This window comes from Gekko japonicus, unplaced genomic scaffold, assembly GCF_001447785.1.
Source record: "Gekko japonicus isolate JY-2015 unplaced genomic scaffold, Gekko_japonicus_V1.1 scaffold131, whole genome shotgun sequence".
Lineage (NCBI taxonomy): Eukaryota > Metazoa > Chordata > Lepidosauria > Squamata > Gekkonidae > Gekko > Gekko japonicus.
Genome location: NW_015167061.1, coordinates 281149 through 298325, shown reverse-complemented (window position 1 = coordinate 298325; position 17177 = coordinate 281149). Strand labels below are relative to the sequence as shown.

General features: G+C 50.0%; 1 protein-coding gene across 1 annotated transcript; it reads right to left on the bottom strand.

The window, feature by feature from the left end:
- Nucleotides 1-1323: 1323 nt before the first annotated feature.
- MIIP (migration and invasion inhibitory protein) lies at nucleotides 1324-16539 on the bottom strand. The gene is made up of 10 exons (XM_015412554.1): nucleotides 16519-16539; nucleotides 12487-12670; nucleotides 9279-9752; nucleotides 8703-8805; nucleotides 7334-7445; nucleotides 4963-5027; nucleotides 4220-4349; nucleotides 3856-3952; nucleotides 2704-2811; nucleotides 1324-1689 (listed from the first exon to the last, which is right to left on the bottom strand). The coding sequence occupies exons 2-10, from the start codon at nucleotides 12658-12660 to the stop codon at nucleotides 1549-1551; spliced, it is 1404 nt and encodes a 467-aa protein (XP_015268040.1). The 5' UTR covers nucleotides 12661-12670; nucleotides 16519-16539; the 3' UTR covers nucleotides 1324-1548.
- Nucleotides 16540-17177: the final 638 nt, after the last annotated feature.

Sequence of the window (17177 nt, the reverse complement as noted above, 5' to 3'; positions counted from 1 at the left end):
ATGTGCCTTGAACAGTCCCCAGACTGCTCTCTCTGGGGGGAAGAGAAAGGAAGTAGCATTCTGCACACTGGTGATCTCCTAGAATAACAACTGGTCTCTAGACTATGGAAACAGACTGACCCCCTGGAGAAACTGGCTTCTTTGGAGGGTGGACTCTGTGGCATTGTACCCTCCTGAGGTCTCTCCCCAAGCTCCACCCCCAAATCTCCAGGAATTTCTTAACTCAAAGTTGGCAACACTCTCTAGGGACCTAGCAACCCTAGGCACCTAGCAACCCCCCCAGGAGACTTCCCTGCCTACTTGACACACCACCCAAGGAGGTTTCAGGAAGCCCATCCTTCTGCTGCTAGGCAACTGCATGTATAAATCATCCCCCCCATCTCCCAGAGGGCCTCCTGCACTGGAGAAGCATTAGGAGTGGGGGCGAAAAATGTACTGGATAGCTATGTGGCAGGCGGAAATTCAGCAGGTAAAGCCTCCCTCCCCCTTGAATGTCTGCCCATCCACCAGCCAGGAAAAACAAACGCCCCCCCTCCCCCTGAAAAGGCAGCAAGCCTCCACCGTTCTGATATTTTTATAACAAGTTCCCCCCCCCCACAAAACAACAACAGGGGTTTCGGTCCATGAAATAAAACTCAGAGCCCCCCAGCCGTTCGGCCTCCACATTTAGAGGCAGTCTACCTGTGACTGGCCCATCGGGGGGCTTCCTGCCCTCCCAGAGCAACGCCCCTTTCCCCACTGCAAGGTCTCAGACCTCTTGCAGCATCAGAGAGACACAACTGGTTCCTGTGGCAGACCGGTGTGTGTGTGTGTGTGTGTGTGTCTTTACCGACATCCGCTTGTAAGCCGGAACAGCCGAAGCGGCCCAGGAGCCAAAGTCTGGAGCTCACGAGCGGCCAGATCGCCAGCAGCCACCTCATCTGCTCTGGGACAGAGAAGGGTCCAGATCTGTGACTCAGAATTCTGTTGGAGCAACAAGTCTACACACGGATTGCTGCAAGGGAGGATGCTGCCATGGCAACCCCACAAGGAAGGAGCCAATCAGCAGCTGGCATTCCAGGAAAAATTCACGAACATCCTTAAGAACATCACCGAGGCCAGTTGTTTCTACAGTTTGGGGATGGAAGCAGTGGTTCCCGGGCTTGCCTAAGTCTTCAGGGAAAGACCCGACTCCCTCTTGAGAGCAAGACTTTCTCAAACAGTAGCCTTGGTCTTGTGGAACTCCCTCCTACTGGAAACCCACGAGCATTCAGTGTTTCCTTAGCCATCCAGAAGTGAGTAAAACCATTTTTATTCAAAACCATTTTAAACCCCCTCCCCGCCCAAGTACACTGGGGGAAAAAATAAACCCTCTTTTAAATTGTCTGTGAATGCCCTGTGCTTTGTGGACCAAACAGAGACTTTGGTTTACAACCCCATCTTTTCTTGAACGCTGCTCTGCTGAGAGGTGGGCTGGTGGGCTGTTCAGTTTCAGGCGCAGACGCCGTCCCGGTCCTTAATTCCAGGCTTCCTGATCCCCCCTTGGGAGGGGAGAAAGATGGAACTGCTCTAACGGAAAGGTGCCGTGTGGCCAGGCAGCTTCCGGTGGCGCAACAGACGAGACATGTTGTTGAGTTCGAATGCTGTCACACGGGAAAGGTTGAGGAGGTCATCCGTCTTGGTTTTGCCTGATACTCTAGACACCGAATTCTGGAAGATGGGGGTGAAATAAAATGGGCATCGTGATCCTGGAGGCAGGCTTAGGGAATACTATACAGCCAGCATGGTGTCAGTGTGGTTACAGTGACAGAGTTAGGACCAGGCTAACCCAGGTTCAGACTCCTACTCAGTGAAGAGACTCACTAGCCCTGACCTGGATAGCCCAGGCAAGCCCGGTTTTGCCAGAACTCGGAAGCTAAGCAGGGCCAACCCTGGCTAGGACTTGGATGGAATACCAGGGCTGGGATGCAGAGGCAAGCAATAGCTAAGCCATCTCTCTGAAACATCCAAGACCCACTAGGGACCAACAGAAGCCAGCATGACTTCCAGGCACGCAAGCGCGCACACACGCACACACACAATGCCAAACACACACACACACACACACACACACACTGCCAAAAAATAATTTAAAAAATTAAAAAAGAAACTCACTAGATGACTTCTAGCCACCCTCTTTCTTTCTGTCTGCCTTGCCTACCTCACAGGGCTGTTAGTTGATTAGAAGGGGCCATAGGCACCATGTATCAAACAAGTATTTTTAAAAAACGTAGAATAAAGATGCAATACATAAAACTGCGTTTTAATTGGCACCAAAGCTGCAATCTTTTAAATGCCAGTAAATCAAACTTGCCCCCTTACTTTCCTCCTCCATTAACAATTTTAAAACCTTCCTTGCAGAAATCCTACAACTGTGTCAATAAAATTTCACAACCTGCATAATACCAGGTTCTACTACCTGCATTCTGCAACCACTGTTACCTCTGAGCTGAGTGAGTGTGAGCTAGCTCACAGTTTTTTTAGCCTCCTGCTCACACATTTTTGCCTTCGCTCAGAAAGGATGGCTCCAGAGCAAACTAAGTTATGCAGCGGCCAAATCGCTCACTCACAACTTGAATGTCAGGAGCTCACAAAATAGAATTCTTGCTTAGAGGGAGCATTGTCTGCAACCTGGACAATATCAGGCATACCTGCATATCTGCATCATGTATGCTGCGTTCTTACCCAATCCAAATGGCCGGAAGATTCGGCAGCCAGGGTAGTTCGGAGGTCGAGGCTGCTCAGGGTAGAGCTGAAAGTTTGGACGGGGTTCTCCCAGCCGGCCAGGCAGTGCTGTGGGAACAGAAGGGAGGGCCTGGTGCTGTGGATGAACCCCTCGAAACCAGCGGCCGAGAACTTACTCAAGTGGACTAAGGTGGGTTCAACGAGCCCGGCATCCTGTCTCCAACACTGAGCAGCCAATGCAGTTTGGAAGCACACAAACAGGGCACGAGGCACCAGATTTCCAGGGGAAAGTCATGGAGGAAATCTGCCCCCCACTTCCCTCCAACCCCTTCTGACCAGCCTCTGCCAAAACAGAATTAACATGTGGAATTCAGTGCCACAAGAAGTGGTGGCAGCTACAGGCACAGACAGCTTCAAGAGGGGACTGGATAAACATCTGGAGCAGAGGCCCATCAGTGGCTATTAGCCACAAGGTGTAAATGGAACACTCAGTCTGTGGCAGTGATGCTCTGTATTCTTGGTGCTTGGGGGGCAACAGTGGGAGGGCTTCTGGAGTTCTAGCCCTGCTGGTGGACCTCCTGATAGCACCTGGGTTTGGAGGACTGTGAAACACAGAGTGTTGGACTGGATGGGCCATTGGCTTCATCCAACATGGCTTCTCTTAAATTCTTATGTCTGTGGCAGTGATGCTCTGTATTCATGGTGCTTGGGGGGCAACAGTGAGAGGGTTCTAGCCCTGCTGGTGGACCTCCCGATGGCACCTGGATTTGGGGCACTGTGTGACACAGAGTGTTGGACTGGATGGGCCACTGGCCTGATCCAGCATGCATTTTCTCATGTTCTTATGTCTGTGGCAGTGATGCTCTGTATTCTTGGTGCTTGGGGGGCCACAGTGGGAGGGCTTCTGGAGTTCTGGCTCTGCTGGTGGACCTCCTGATGGCACCTGGTTTTTTGGCCATTGCATGATGGAGAGTATCAGACTGGATGGGCAGTTGGCCTGATCCAACATGGCTTCTATTAAGTTCTTCTTATTCTTATTTATTAAATTTATAGACCGCAGTTCCCCAAAGGGCTCAAGGTGGTGAACAGCAGGTTAAAATATACAATAAATTAATTACAAATTATGCTCTTAGTCGAAGCCAGAACACTCACCGATGGCAATGCCAGGTCATCTGCTGGCTCATAGCTTTTCCTGCGATGGATTTTGTGCTTGTACGCTGGGAGGAGGGTGGATCGCGGGATGCTAACCCTGCAACAAACAGGACACGCAAGAGGCACTGACAAGCACATTTAGGGATGAATTAGATCACAACAAGGCAAGTGCAGTTCTTCATTCCGCCGTGATCCTCTCGACAGTGATTTCCTACTAAGCATTTACACTGAGAGTAAGAAAAGGCAAAGCGCTCAGGGGAGCGGCGACATTGCTCGGCGCAAACCAAGACTGTACCAGCTCGCGCCCCCCCCCCTCTTGGGTAGCACCAGAAGCAAAGCAAACACCTGCTGAGTTCGTACTCACCTGACGAAGGCTGGTTCCACCAGCGTTTCCGGCGGCTTCTGAGTCCTCAAGGTTTTGCAGATGGGACAGGCCGACTCTGAACCCATGGGCACAGCAAAGAGTCGCTTGTTTAAGCGGTAGCAGAAGACGCCTGCAAGAGACACCCAAAAACTGCAGCAGGCTGGGCCGGGTACAGAAGAGTATATCGGGTCGCAGATCTTGGGGCCTGAAAGGTGTCGAGTGAATCCCAAAAGCAGGGACATTGCCCTGGCCTGAGGATGGCGGATCAGGACATGCAGTGGCCAGGTGGTACGACGGCTACATCGGCACGGGCCTCCTCCCTCCCCAGAAGAAATGAAGAAGAAGAAGAGATTGGATTTATACCCCGCCCTTCACTACCCAGAGGAGTCTCAGAGCGGCTTACAAACTCCTTTCCCTCCCCCTCCCCACAACAGACACCCTGTGAGGCAGGTGGGGCTGAGAGAGCTCTGACAGAAACTGCTCTTTTTCAAGAACAGCTGTGCCAGAACTATGGCTTGCCCAAGGTCATCCAGCAGGTGCAAGTTGAGGAGTGGGGGAATCAAACCCGGTTCACCCAGATTAGAGTCCGCGCACTTAACCACGACACCAAACTGGCTCTGTATTCTTGGTGCTTCGGACACAGGGTGGAGTGTCTTTTTGGCACTGGGGGTCAGAGGGCCTGCTGGTTCACAGCATGCAAGGAACCCTTTGTGGGCCACGGAGAAGAGGGAGCCTGACCGTACATTGATGGGAAGTTGATTCCACCTCTGATCCTTGACCGAGAACCGAGGAGCCCAGTGCCTCTGACCTGTGGAGGAAATGAACAGCCAGAGGATCGTTCTGAGTTCTCCAGCACTACTGATGCTTTGCACTGAACTCTGGGAAACGAAAAGGTGCAAGGACCCCGCTCCCTAAAGGACTGAGGGTCAGGGCCAGTGTCGGGGGAAGGAACCTGAGTGAACTGGTAGCATGTTCTGCACACACAGGTGGCCCCAGGCTCAGTCCTCCGCATTTCTAGTTAAAGGATCTTGAGAAAAGACATTTCCCTACCGCGGAGAACCACTGCTTGGCCGAGACAACAGTTCTCAGTCTAGAGGGACCAAAGATCAACTCCACGGAAAGCAGCTTTGTATCCCAAGCAAAGGCAGATTATTATGCAAAGAAGGATTTTCAGAATAAATTGAGAAAATAAGCACATCGGCTCCATTTGCATAATTTATGCCAGTGGCGTACATGAACACTGTATCCCTGACCCTCACAGAGGCGATATTTGCCCCTCGTCCTGGAGTACCAACGCAACGCAGACCTGTACCCTTAATCCTGTTCTGCACACCACCCTCTTCTTTCCATTTTTTGAAAAGTTGCCATGCAACCTGAGCTACAGTTTTGAACAGCTGCATTATTCATCAGTAAGAACGGTTAATAAAAAAGAACAAAACTACAACATGGAAACATAAAATAAAACATACCATATCTTAACATGACCAAACAACTCTTGGCTGTGAAAATAACCAGGCACCACCAGAGGGAAAGAAATATAAACCATGTGTGCTAGACACTGGAAATACAAAGAAATGCAGCCGAAAACACGAATGGCTGTAAAAAGTCAGCAGAGTTCAATGATTGGCCTACTCAGAATCAAAGATAACAGCGGGGAAATTGACGGAGGATCCCTGTCACACAGCCTCGACGGCTAGAATGGTTCAAATGGGGTAACAATTTAAGATTGCATTTCTCTTGTATCTCTGATTAATAATTCTCTTTTTTATGTGTGTTTCCTTTCTTTATGGATACAAAACATATTATTATACTGTAATGTCTTCTTTTGATATGTTCCGAGCACTTTAATTGTAATATGGATTGTTTTATCTTGTTTTTATATGTTTCATATGCCTGGGCCCACGTTGCCCCTGAATGTGAGCTGCCCTGAGCCTGTTCGCGGGGGAGGGCGGGATAGAACTGTAATAATAAATAAATAAATAATTTTTCGGTAGCTTTCTTTTAATTCTTTTTTAAAAAAATCAACTCACCCCCCCAGGTCAAACTGGATAATGATTTAAGATGGCATTTCTCTTGTACCTCTGATTAATAATTCTCTTTTTTATGTATGTTTCCCTCATTCACTGATATAAAACATATTATTATACTGTAATGTCTTCTTATTTTTGGTAGCTTTAATTCTTTTTTAAAAAAATATCAACTCCCCCCCGGTTCAAACTGGATAACAATTTAAGATGGCATTTCAATTGTACCTCTGATTAATAATTATTTTTATGTATGTTCCCTTTATTTACTGATATAAAACATATTATTATACTGTAATGTCTTCTTATTTTTGGTAGCTTTCTTTTAATTCTTTTAAAAAAATATCAGCTCCCCCCCCAGTTCAAACTGGATAACGATTTAAGATGGCATTTCTCTTGTATCTCTGAATAATAATTCTCTTTTTATGTAAGTTTCCTTTATTTACTGATGATCAGACATATTATTATACTGTAATGTCTTTAACGTCTTCTTTTTGGTAGCTTTCTTTTAGTTCTTAAAAAAATATCAAATACACAAAATACTAATAGACATGGATCAGTTAGAATGTCAGTAAAAACAGCTACGTTTTTATGTGGTGCTCAAGAAGTTTATTTATTTATTTTATTTATTGTTACATTCCTATCCCACCCTCCCCCGCGAACGGGCTCAGGGCGGCTCACAGTTGTGGTGCCAACACCAAGAAAGCCCTGTTTCTAGTGACAACCAGTGTTCCCTCTAAGCTGAGTTAGTGTGAGCTAGCTCACAGTTTTTTAGCCTCCAGCTCACACATTTTTGTTTTAGCTCAGGAAGGGATGGCTCCAGAGCAAACTAATTCATATAGTAGCCAAATCACTTGCTCGCAACTTTAATGCCAGTAGCTCACAAAGTAGAATTTTTGCTCACAAGACTCCACAGCTTAGAGGGAACATTGGTGACAACCCACTTCACTTCAGAGGATCGGGGTGGGGCATACAGAGCTTGGCCTCCCTCTGGGGATCTTAACTTCCAGGAGTTTAGTTTCTCCTTCTGGCCCGGATGCACGAGGCCCACCCCCCCGGGGGGACTTCTGCCTTTGCGCCTCACTCTCACCATAAGCATTCGTCGTAGATGCAAGCATCTCTGTTCACCCGCCGGAAGTCCTGCAGCTCAGAAAAATACTGCTCTGGTTTCTCTGACACTGACGAGTCCATGTCTAGCAAACCTGGGAAGAGAAGGGAAGGGGGGTCCGAGACAGGTCAGACCACAAAAATGCCCCTGCTGAGCCAGACCAAAAGTCTATATAAATCCTGCTTCTCCCAGGGAGCCAATATTCACCCCGGCCTGGAACAGATTCCATTTACCTACTGTGAATCATCTTCTGGACTCCAGGTTTTCTTCTGCATACTGGTATGATTTGATTTGATTTAATTTATTAAATTTCTACCCTGCCTTCCCAGCCACGGCCGGCTCAGGGTATGTCATGCCTTAAGACATCTTCCGGTTTGCGTTGTTTTCCAGTTCTCTCGTCCTACTCTTATTGCATTGTTTATTGGTTGTCTTTATGCTCTCTGGTGGAATTTTAAAAAAATATTAATCAATGTATAAATGGTGCGACCTCATTTGGAGTACTGTGTACAGTTCTGGTCACCACACCTCAGAAAGGATATTACAGAAAAGGGCAACTAGAATGATCAAAGGGTTGGAACACTTTCCCTATGAAGAAAGGTTAAAGCGCTTGGGGCTCTTTAGCTTGGAGAAACGACGGCCGAGAGGTGACATGATCGAGGTTTATAAGATCATGCATGGGATAGAGCAGGTAGAGAAAGAGGTACTTTTCTCCCTTTCTCACAATACAAGAACTCGTGGGCACTCCATGAAATTGCTGAGTGGTCGGGTTAGAACGGATAAAAGGAAGTCCTTTTTCACCCAAAGAGTGATTCACACATGGAATTCACTGCCACAGGAGGTGGCGGTGGCTACAAGCATGGACGGCTTCAAGAGGGAATTAGATAAGCATATGGAGCAGAGGTCCATCGGTGGCTATTAGCCACAAGGTATAGACAGGAACTCCCAGGCTGGGGCCAGGGATGCTCTGTATTCTTGGTGCTGGGGGGGGGGCAAGAGTGGGAGGGCTTCTAGTGTCCTGGCCCCACTGCTGGACCTCCTGGTGGCACCTGGTATTTTAGGCCACTGTGGGACACGAGAGTGTTGAACTGGATGGGCCTTTGACCTGATCCAACACTGGCTTCTCTTACGTTCCTATGTTCTTATTTTGTTGTCTGCCTTGAGTCTCAGTGAGAAAGGCGCTCAGGGCTATAGACGATATGAGCAGAAGCAGATAAATCAAACAAATATTCCCCCAAGACCACTGCAGCCTGCAGAAATCAATCTGCATGAACCACTTTCAGGGGACAAACTCTGCCAGACGCCATAGCTCATCTGGAACCCCTTCTGCTCCAAACAGATAAAGCGGCCACACCTGCGATCCAGTCGTACCCCAGGAAAGGACGAACCGACCACTCGTCCGCAGGGAGAGTGTATTCTTCAGGGTCAGACACAAACGTCACACGCCCGGCCTCCTTCTGCAAGAGAAAACGTCACCCTCTTGGCCTACAGGGCAGGACCTTTTCCCAAACAAGAACTTACAAGTTCTGTGCTGAGGAGACCTTGGGTCTGCAGAAAGCAGTAAGTTTTGGGGCGGGGTGTGGAGGGGGCAACGGAAGCACGATGGCGACGATTCAGCTTAAGAATTCCCAGTTGCCAATTTTGCTCCTTTTCAACCCTTAAAAGAAGGCTGCCCTGACACAGATAAGCCAGGCCAACTGACCTTGCCAGATCTTGGAATCAAAGCTGGGTTGCCCCTGGCTAGTATTCGGACAGGAGTCTGCCCAGGAAGCCCAGGGTTGTTACACAGAGGCAGGCAATGGCAAACCACCTCTGAACGCCGCTTGCCTGCAAAACCCTACCGGGTTGCCATACAAGTTGGCTTTGACTCGACACACGTCCCGCCACCACCAAGATAAGGCTGGTAAAGGAGAGAACTGCAAACACCCACCTTCATTTTCTCTTTGGCTTCCTTGCACTGAGGGGTGAGCAGGATCGATTTGGGAGCCCGCGGCATCCGAGCCGATGCTCTCGGCCCGTGGCTCTCTTTGGCTTCTTGCGCCCGGTTTGGCTCCACTCCGGCCCTCGGCCTTTGCAAATGTGCAGGGTGCGTCTCAGAGTCTGTTTGGCTCGCAGGAACGGATTTCCTCTCTGAGTCACCCACAGAGTTGCATTTTTTCACTGTTTTGCCAGCTACTCGGGAGGATTCTCCCTCCGTTGCCGATGGTACAGAAGTCTTCTCAGTCCAATCGGAGTCTGGGTGCTGACCCCCTTGGTGTGTTGTTTCCTGTTCTTCCTCCTTGCGGGATGTTGTGGGTTTCAAGGGGGGTCTGAGGTCAGGTCTTGCCAGTTGGGGCCCTGCCTCCCTGGACACCCCCATCACAATGCTAGCGAACTCTTCAGCAGCCCGATCATTGTTCTCTTTCTGGAATGGGAACAGAAGCCGGAGTTTTTTCCAAATACGTGTTGGCTTCCTACACCTCCAAAAGAACCAGCACGGGGCAATGGCTAGAGCATCAGGCCCCAATATGGTGCCACACCACCAACGTTCCCTCTAAGCTGTGAAGTCCTGTGAGCAAAAATCCTACTTTGAGCTCCTGGCATTAAAGTCGTGAGCAAGCGATTTGGCTAGTGCATAAATTAGCTTGCTCTGGAGCCCTCCTTCCTGAGCTGAGGCAAAAATGTGTGAGCTGGAGGCTCAAAACCTGTGAGCTAGCTCACACTAACTCAGCTTAGAGGGAACACTGCACACCACCTGCTGACACCTTTTCTGGACCCTGCCGAGTGTTTCTAGAAACAGTGGGCAGGGCCAGAAGAAGAAGAGTTGCTTTTATACCGCGCCCTTCACTACCCAAAGGAGTCTCTGAGTGTCTTACAATCCCCTTCCCTTCCTCTCCCCACAACAGACACCCAGTGAGCAATGCTCCCTCTTAGCCGTGGAGTCTTGTGAGCAAAAATTCTACTTTGTAGAGCTACCGGCATTAAAGTTGTGAGTCAGCCATTTGGCCGCTGCATAAATTAGTTTGCTCTGGAGCCATCCTTCCTGAGCTAAGACAAAAATGTGTGAGCCGGGGCTAAAAAACTGTGAGCTAGCTCACACTGACTCAGCTTAGAGGGAACACTGCTTGTGAAGTAGGTGGGGCTGAGAGAGCTCTGAGAGAACTGTGACTGACCCAAGGTCACCCAGCTGGCTTCACGTGGAGGAGGCGTGGGGAATCAAACCCAGTTCTCCAGATTAGAGTCCGCCACTAGAGATTTGATTGGATGTGCAGATTTTTACACATATTGCTTTGGCAGCAGCTGCCATCACAGCACAAAGTGCCAGTTTGGTGTGGTGGTTAGGTGCACGAACTCTAATCTGGGAGAACTTGGTTTGATTCCCCACTCTTCCACATGCAGCTGCTGGTGTGACCTTGGGTCAGTCACAAGCTCTCTCAGGAGCAGTTTCTGTCAGAGCTCTCTCAGCCCCACCTACCTCATGGGGAGTCTGTTGTGGGGAGGGGGAGGGAAAGGAGATTTGTAAGCCGCTCTGAGACTCCTTCTGGTAGTGAAGGCGGGGGGGTAGAAATCCAATCTCTTCTCTTCTCCTTCATCTTCACTGTGTGACTGAAGGTAAGCTGCGATGACCATTTTGCGGCTGCGCCCACCGCACCATGCCAGAATTCCAAAGGTGTCCCCAGACTCAAAAAGGCTGAGGAGGACCCCTGGCTAGAGTGTGCGACTAGCCCAGAGGAGATCCTGGTTTAAATCTCAGCCCCGCCCTGAAGCTTAGGGGAAAGCCTGGGCTACTCACTCTGACAACATAGGGTTGATGTGAATATAAATAGGGTTGATATTCATAGGGTTGATATTCAACACAGGGTTGATGTGAATACCTCTCTCAGTTCCGCAGGGCCTGCAAGACGGAGCTCTTCCGCCAGGCCTTTGAGTAGGAGCCGCCGCCGCCACTATTCCACCTTTGCCCCCTATGCTCTGGCGGATTAACATCATGATTGCCTGGCCCCCCAAGGGGGGAGCGAGGCGCCTGGGCACGGCTTGGATGATAAGATCGTAGGAAGTCGTTTGGAAGTTAAGATCGACCCATCTTGTCTAAATCTGTTTGTAAATTTGTTATTGTACTTTATTGTACTTTATTGTTTTTAAACTATGTGTTTACTGTTTTAACCTCGGCACATGGTGCCCTTGTTAGCCGCCCTGAGCGTTCGGGGTAGGGTGGGATATAAATTCAAATATAAATAAATATAAATAAATAGGGTGTGGGGGCTATGTATGCGGCACTAAGCACCTTACAGGAAGGGCAGGATAAGAGCGTAATGGACAGGAGCAGACTTTCTCCTATAACAATGAACTGCAGATTTCCCCATATGCTGTAGTGGTTGGAGCACTGGGCTAGGATCTAGCCCAGGGGTGTCAAATGTGGGCTGGATCAGGCCCCGGAGGGCCTCCCTCAGGCCCGCAGTGGAACTGGCTGTCTCCTGCTTCCAGTTCTGCTGCTGCTGTTGCTGCATCATCGCTTGCTTCGCCAGACTCTCTTAAATCACTCAGCCATTTAATGTTTTAACCTGGGTCCTAGACTCAGAACTCTGAGCTTGAGACTCCTGTGGTGAATGTCAATAAATCGAAAGTAGGTTTGCAGCTTACAGATACACACTTGAACAGCATACTCAAGATTGCAACAGCACAGACATTTTGATGCAATAATTCAGAGCAAGAGGTGTCAGTTATCAGACACTGTTAAATAAACAAAATATGGCAAGAGTGCTAATGCTTTAAGCATGTGTTTATTTTAAGTTAAAAAAAAACCTCCTCTGTGTTTGCGTCCTTTATAAAGTTTAATATCTCTGCTACCTGGCATTACATTTTATGGCACACGTGGCCCGGCCCAACAAGGTCTCATTTATGTCAGATCTGGCCCTCATAACAAATGAGTTCGACGAATCGACACCCCTGATCTAGCAGACCCAGGTTCGAATCCCAACTCTGCCCTGGAAGGTGGCTGGGTGACCTTGAGTCAACCACACACTCTCAGCCGAACTGATCTCACAGGACCGTTTTGGGATAAACTGGAAAATAATGGCATAAGCTGCTCTGGGTCCCCAAGTGGGGAGAAAATAAATAAATAAATAAACGGGACACTGTGCAGTTGTCCCTCGACATACCCCCCTTTGGGGATCTGGTGCCCATCCGTTCTCTGGAGTCTCTCTTTTCGACCGCAGGGGCCGGGAGGGAGCCCGGCCAGGCAGCTGTTTCTGGAATTCCTCTTGGTTTGCCTTCAGCCTCTGCAGGAGATCCTGGTTCAGAAGACGCAGCTTCTCCAGCTGTTCCAGGTCCATCTTCCGCCTCCTGCTTTGAGACAGAACAAGACGGGAGGTGGCAGGCCAAAAAGCAGGGGCCAAAACTTTCCCTTAACTTCAAAAACAACAGGCCTGTCCAGAGGACACCTCTTTGGACATGGAACTGGGGTGTGCGCACGCGTGCATGCGTTCTAGCAAGGGAAATACACTCTGCACGTGCTCAGAGGGATCTCTCCATCATGCCTTCAAAGACACCAGAGCTGAACCTTAAGCTACAATATCAGGTCTTGAAGTTCCCTTTTAAATGGCGGTTCTGAACTTTTCCTTAGGCAGGCAGTCGCGAGTGAGGGTCTGGATTGAAACTGGTGTACTGAGTGAGGGACCGGAGAATTGTCTTATTGCTGAAGCTCTGTATTCTTGGTGCTGGGGGGGGGGCGCAACAGTGGGAGGGCTTCTAGTGTCCTGGCCTCACTGCTGGACCTCCTGATGGCCCCTGGTATTTTTGGCCCCTGTGTGACACAGAGTGTTGGACTGGATGGGCCATTGGCCTGATCCAACACTGGCTTCTCTGATGTTCTTATGTTTTTACTCTTCCATGGGGAGAGAAGGAACATAGGTAAAGGTAAAGGTTCCCTTGCTCGAAAGCCAGTCGAATCCGACTCTAGGGTTGTGGTGCTCATCTCCGTTTCAAAGCCGAAGAGCCAGCGCTGTCCAAAGACGTTTCTGTGGTCATGTGGCCGGCATGACTAAACACAGAGGCGCACGGAACGCTGTTACCTTCCCACCAAAGTGGTCCCTATTTATCTACTTGCAATTTCTTGCTTTCGAACTGCTAGGTTGGCAGGAGCTGGAACTAGAGACGGGAGCTCACTCCATCATGTGGCACACTCGGGTCTCGAACTGCTGAACTACTGACCTTCCACAGCCTGCAGTTCAGCGTCTTAACCACTTGAGCCACCGCAGCTCCTAGAAGGAACATAGAGATAGGAAAAGTCTGAAGTCACTGCACTTCCAGTTCTAAACAGATTGCTTGAGTCCAGTGGCACCTTTAAGACTGACAAAGTTTAACTCTGGGTGTAAGCTTTCGTGTGCATACATACTTCTTCAGACATGAAAGCTCATGCCCAGAATTAAACTTTGTTGGTCTTAAAGGTGCCACTGGGCCCAAACATGGTTCTGTTGCTTCAGACCAACACGGCGACCCACCTAAATCTAAACTGAATTGTGTTACTTTTCTATGGACACAGAATGGAAATCACTAAACATCTCCTCGGTGAACGTCCTTGGGAAGTTTGAGCGGAACCTAGTTTATTTAACTCTAGAAAATGTGCATTAGAACTGTGGGGTGGGGGCTGTGCTGTCTTAAATACGAGGGGGTGGGCAACGAGAATCAGATGACGGAGGGCAGCACAGCTTGCTTTTTAGGAAGCAAGGTGTTCTGGGCTTCCACAGGACTAGAAGCACAGCATGAAAAACACCTCCAGATAATTCAGCTGCAGACCTCCAATGTCAAGAAGAGAAGAAGAGGAGAAGAGATTGGATTTATACCCCACCCTTCACTACCCAAAGGAGTCTCAGAGCAGTTTACAATCTCCTTTCCCTTCCCTTCCCTTCCCCACAACAGACACCCTGTGAGGTCGGCGGGGCTGAGAGAGCTCTTTCGAGGACGGCTCGTGAGAGAACAGCTCTGAGAGAACTTGTGACTGACCCAAGGTCACTCCAGCAAGCTGCATGTGGAGGCGTGGGGGAAACCAAACCCGGTTCTTCCAGAATAGAGTCCACATACTTAACCACTACACCACACTGGCTCTTAATAAAACATCTGAGCCTTAGAAATAATTTCCCTTTGGTGGTGGAAAGTCATCTAAGTTGCAGCCAACCTACGGGGAACCCGCAGGGTTTCCAAGGCAAGGAAGGCTGAGGTGGTTTGCTGTTGCCTGCCTGTGTGTAGCAAACCAGGACTTCCTTCCTGATCTCCCCTCTAGGTACGAACCAGGGCTGACCTTGCTTGGCTTCCGAAATCAGGCCAGCCTGGGCCATCTAAGTCGGAGCAATACAATTAAGGCCTAGAGTTAATCTCTTTGCCGCTGCTTAGCCGCCCCTCGTTCCCCTTCGCACAGACTGCCAAGGAATTAATTCAGACTTCCAGTGGGCGTGTCGTGTTGTGCTGGTTGCCATAGGACCTGGAGGAAACAGCATTTGCCGAGGAGCCTCAGAAGAGAACCAAACCAGCACGAGCAGCGTTGCGGTTCATGGCTGATTGGATGCAGAAATGTCCAGAAAATGCAGTGCGTCTGTTGGGGGGGGGGGGGGGGGGGGGGGAGGTGAATCAACTCCCTGGTGGCAGTTTTGTGTTTATACACTAAATACCTTTACAATTCCATTACTTAAGTGGACTAATTGTAAGACTAACTAACGCAAGTTTTCGGTGTACTCATCAGAAGCTAATTGCAGGCTTAACTGCAAGACTAACTAACTCAAGCTTTTAGTTCATCGCTCTCAGCAACCCTTGCCTTGAAAACCCCATGGGGGTCACCATATATCGGCTGCGACTCGAGGGCCCTTTCCGCCACAAGTCAGAAGCAGAGCTTCATTGCATCCGGGTGCAGCTCCAAGGTCTGTTCGCAAGGTTCAGTCTTAGACCCATACCAAGGAAGAAGGGGTAAGAGAGCTCCTGAGCAGATACAAAGTGCTTTTTTTCCACCGAACTAGTTAGGAAGTGTCCCTGCCAGTGGGTGGAAGTTCCTGGTGGAATTTAAGCACTGGCTGGAAAAGGTGGTGGTGGTGGGGAGAGAATTCTGATTTGGGCAACTAACTAACTTTGCTCTCGACATGGTTTTGATCCACTGCCACGTTGGCAAAGAGACGTTTGACTCTTGCAAGTTTACTGTGAAAACTTTGCTGCTCTCCAAGATACTAGTGGACTCAACTCTAGTTTTTCAGGCCCCAAAGAAGCCCTGTTACTCCTCCAGCCAGGCCACCCTTTGAGGGGCAGCTCTCTTTCCGCCCACCCACTCTTCACATTTTAAGGTTATGTTCCAGTTATATAGGCTCCACTGTCATTTACTTTACCCTGTATAACATTACACCATCTAAGCCAAGAACCTCAGAAAGAAAAGTTACCTCTTCGATGGCTTTCTGTCTCTTCTCTTCTGCCTCTTTATCAACCCTGTGAAGTGGGAACGAACAAACAAACAAAGCCGTTGGTTCACTGCAGTAGAAGAAAGACGGTTTTCACGTCCCGTTGCAACGTTTACCTCACGCCGCAGAAACCAACTGACCTGGCACGGCTTAAATATAAGGCCTGCCGGCGTATGTCTTCAGAGTCGATTTCCACCGGGTTTATTACAGCAAGTTCCTCTATAGACCATCCAAATTTCCCTGGAGTCTAAAAGGGGATGAGGACATCACAATTACACAAGCTGTAACCAGCTTTCCATTTTATGCAAGGCAGAGATGTTCCACCAGGCGTATGGTTGAGGCCAGTGTTCCCTCTAAGCTGAGTTAGTGTGAGCTAGCTCACAGTTTTTTAGCCCCCGGCTCACACGTTTTTGTCTTAGTTCAAGAAGGATGGCTCCGGAGCAAACTAATTGATGTAGTATCCAAAACGTTTGCTCACAACTTTAATGCCAGTAGCTCACAATGTAGATTTTTTGCTCACGAGACTCCACAGCTTAGAGGGAGCCTCGGTTGTCATCCCGGGAGATCTCCAGCCACCACCTGGAGTTTGGCAACCCTAATGGAGTCCCCCAAGTCCGAGAGCCTGGTCCCCAGCACTTCCATTTGCGTAGAAGTCCCCAAGTCAAGCCTCGCCCCACTTCCAGCACAGACCCAACCCTACCCCCTGCCTCCGCGGCCTCCCGAGAAGGAGGCACCCCCCCCCCCCCCCCGACTCACCCATTCACTTTCTGGTCGGTTTCTTTCAACTATGTAGCCAAAGGGAAGCTTCCGAACGCGCCCTGATTGGCCGGCGCCGCCTCCCCTACCCGGCGTGCCGCGCACCAACCGCTCGCCGCTCTCACTTTTAAAGGGGCCGCGGCCCCCCTCCGGCCCACGTGGCCCCCTGGTGGCTCCGCCCGCACGGGGGTGTTGCGGACCCCAAGGCGACGAATCGGCTTTGCTGTGGCGGCACGACACGCACACGGCCCTCCCCCAAAGCTCCAAACAGCCCCAAGCGGCGAAGCGGCGACTTTGCAAAGAGAGGTTAGCGCCGGAGGTTCAGGGGAGGCGAAATGCGCCGTTGCAAAAAAAATACGCGGGGAGCAGAAGAACATATTCCGAACGCGCCCTGATTGGCCGGCGCCGCCTCCCCTACCCGGCGTGCCGCGCACCAACCGCTCGCCGCTCTCACTTTTAAAGGGGCCGCGGCCCCCCTCCGGCCCACGTGGCCCCCTGGTGGCTCCGCCCGCGCGGGGGTGTTGCGGACCCCAAGGCGACGAATCGGCTTTGCTGTGGCGGCAGCTGTCCTCAGCCGTAGGTGGTGGCACGACACGCACGACTCTAAGGAGCCCTTCTTGGCAACTAACCCCCCCCCCCCCCCCACACGCGTCTGGGCC

What these genes read in the sequence shown, in the direction of transcription:
- MIIP (XM_015412554.1), bottom strand. Translation starts at nt 12,660, where the DNA reads ATGGACCTGGAACAGCTGGAGAAGCTGCGTCTTCTGAACCAGGATCTC. An exon ending in AAGCCAAAGAGAAAATGAAG is followed by an intron (nt 8,806 to 9,278) that starts GTGGGTGTTTGC and finishes TTTCTCTTGCAG; the next exon opens with AAGGAGGCCGGGCGTGTGAC. An exon ending in ATCTACGACGAATGCTTATG is followed by an intron (nt 5,028 to 7,333) that starts GTGAGAGTGAGG and finishes TTTCCTCCACAG; the next exon opens with GTCAGAGGCACTGGGCTCCT.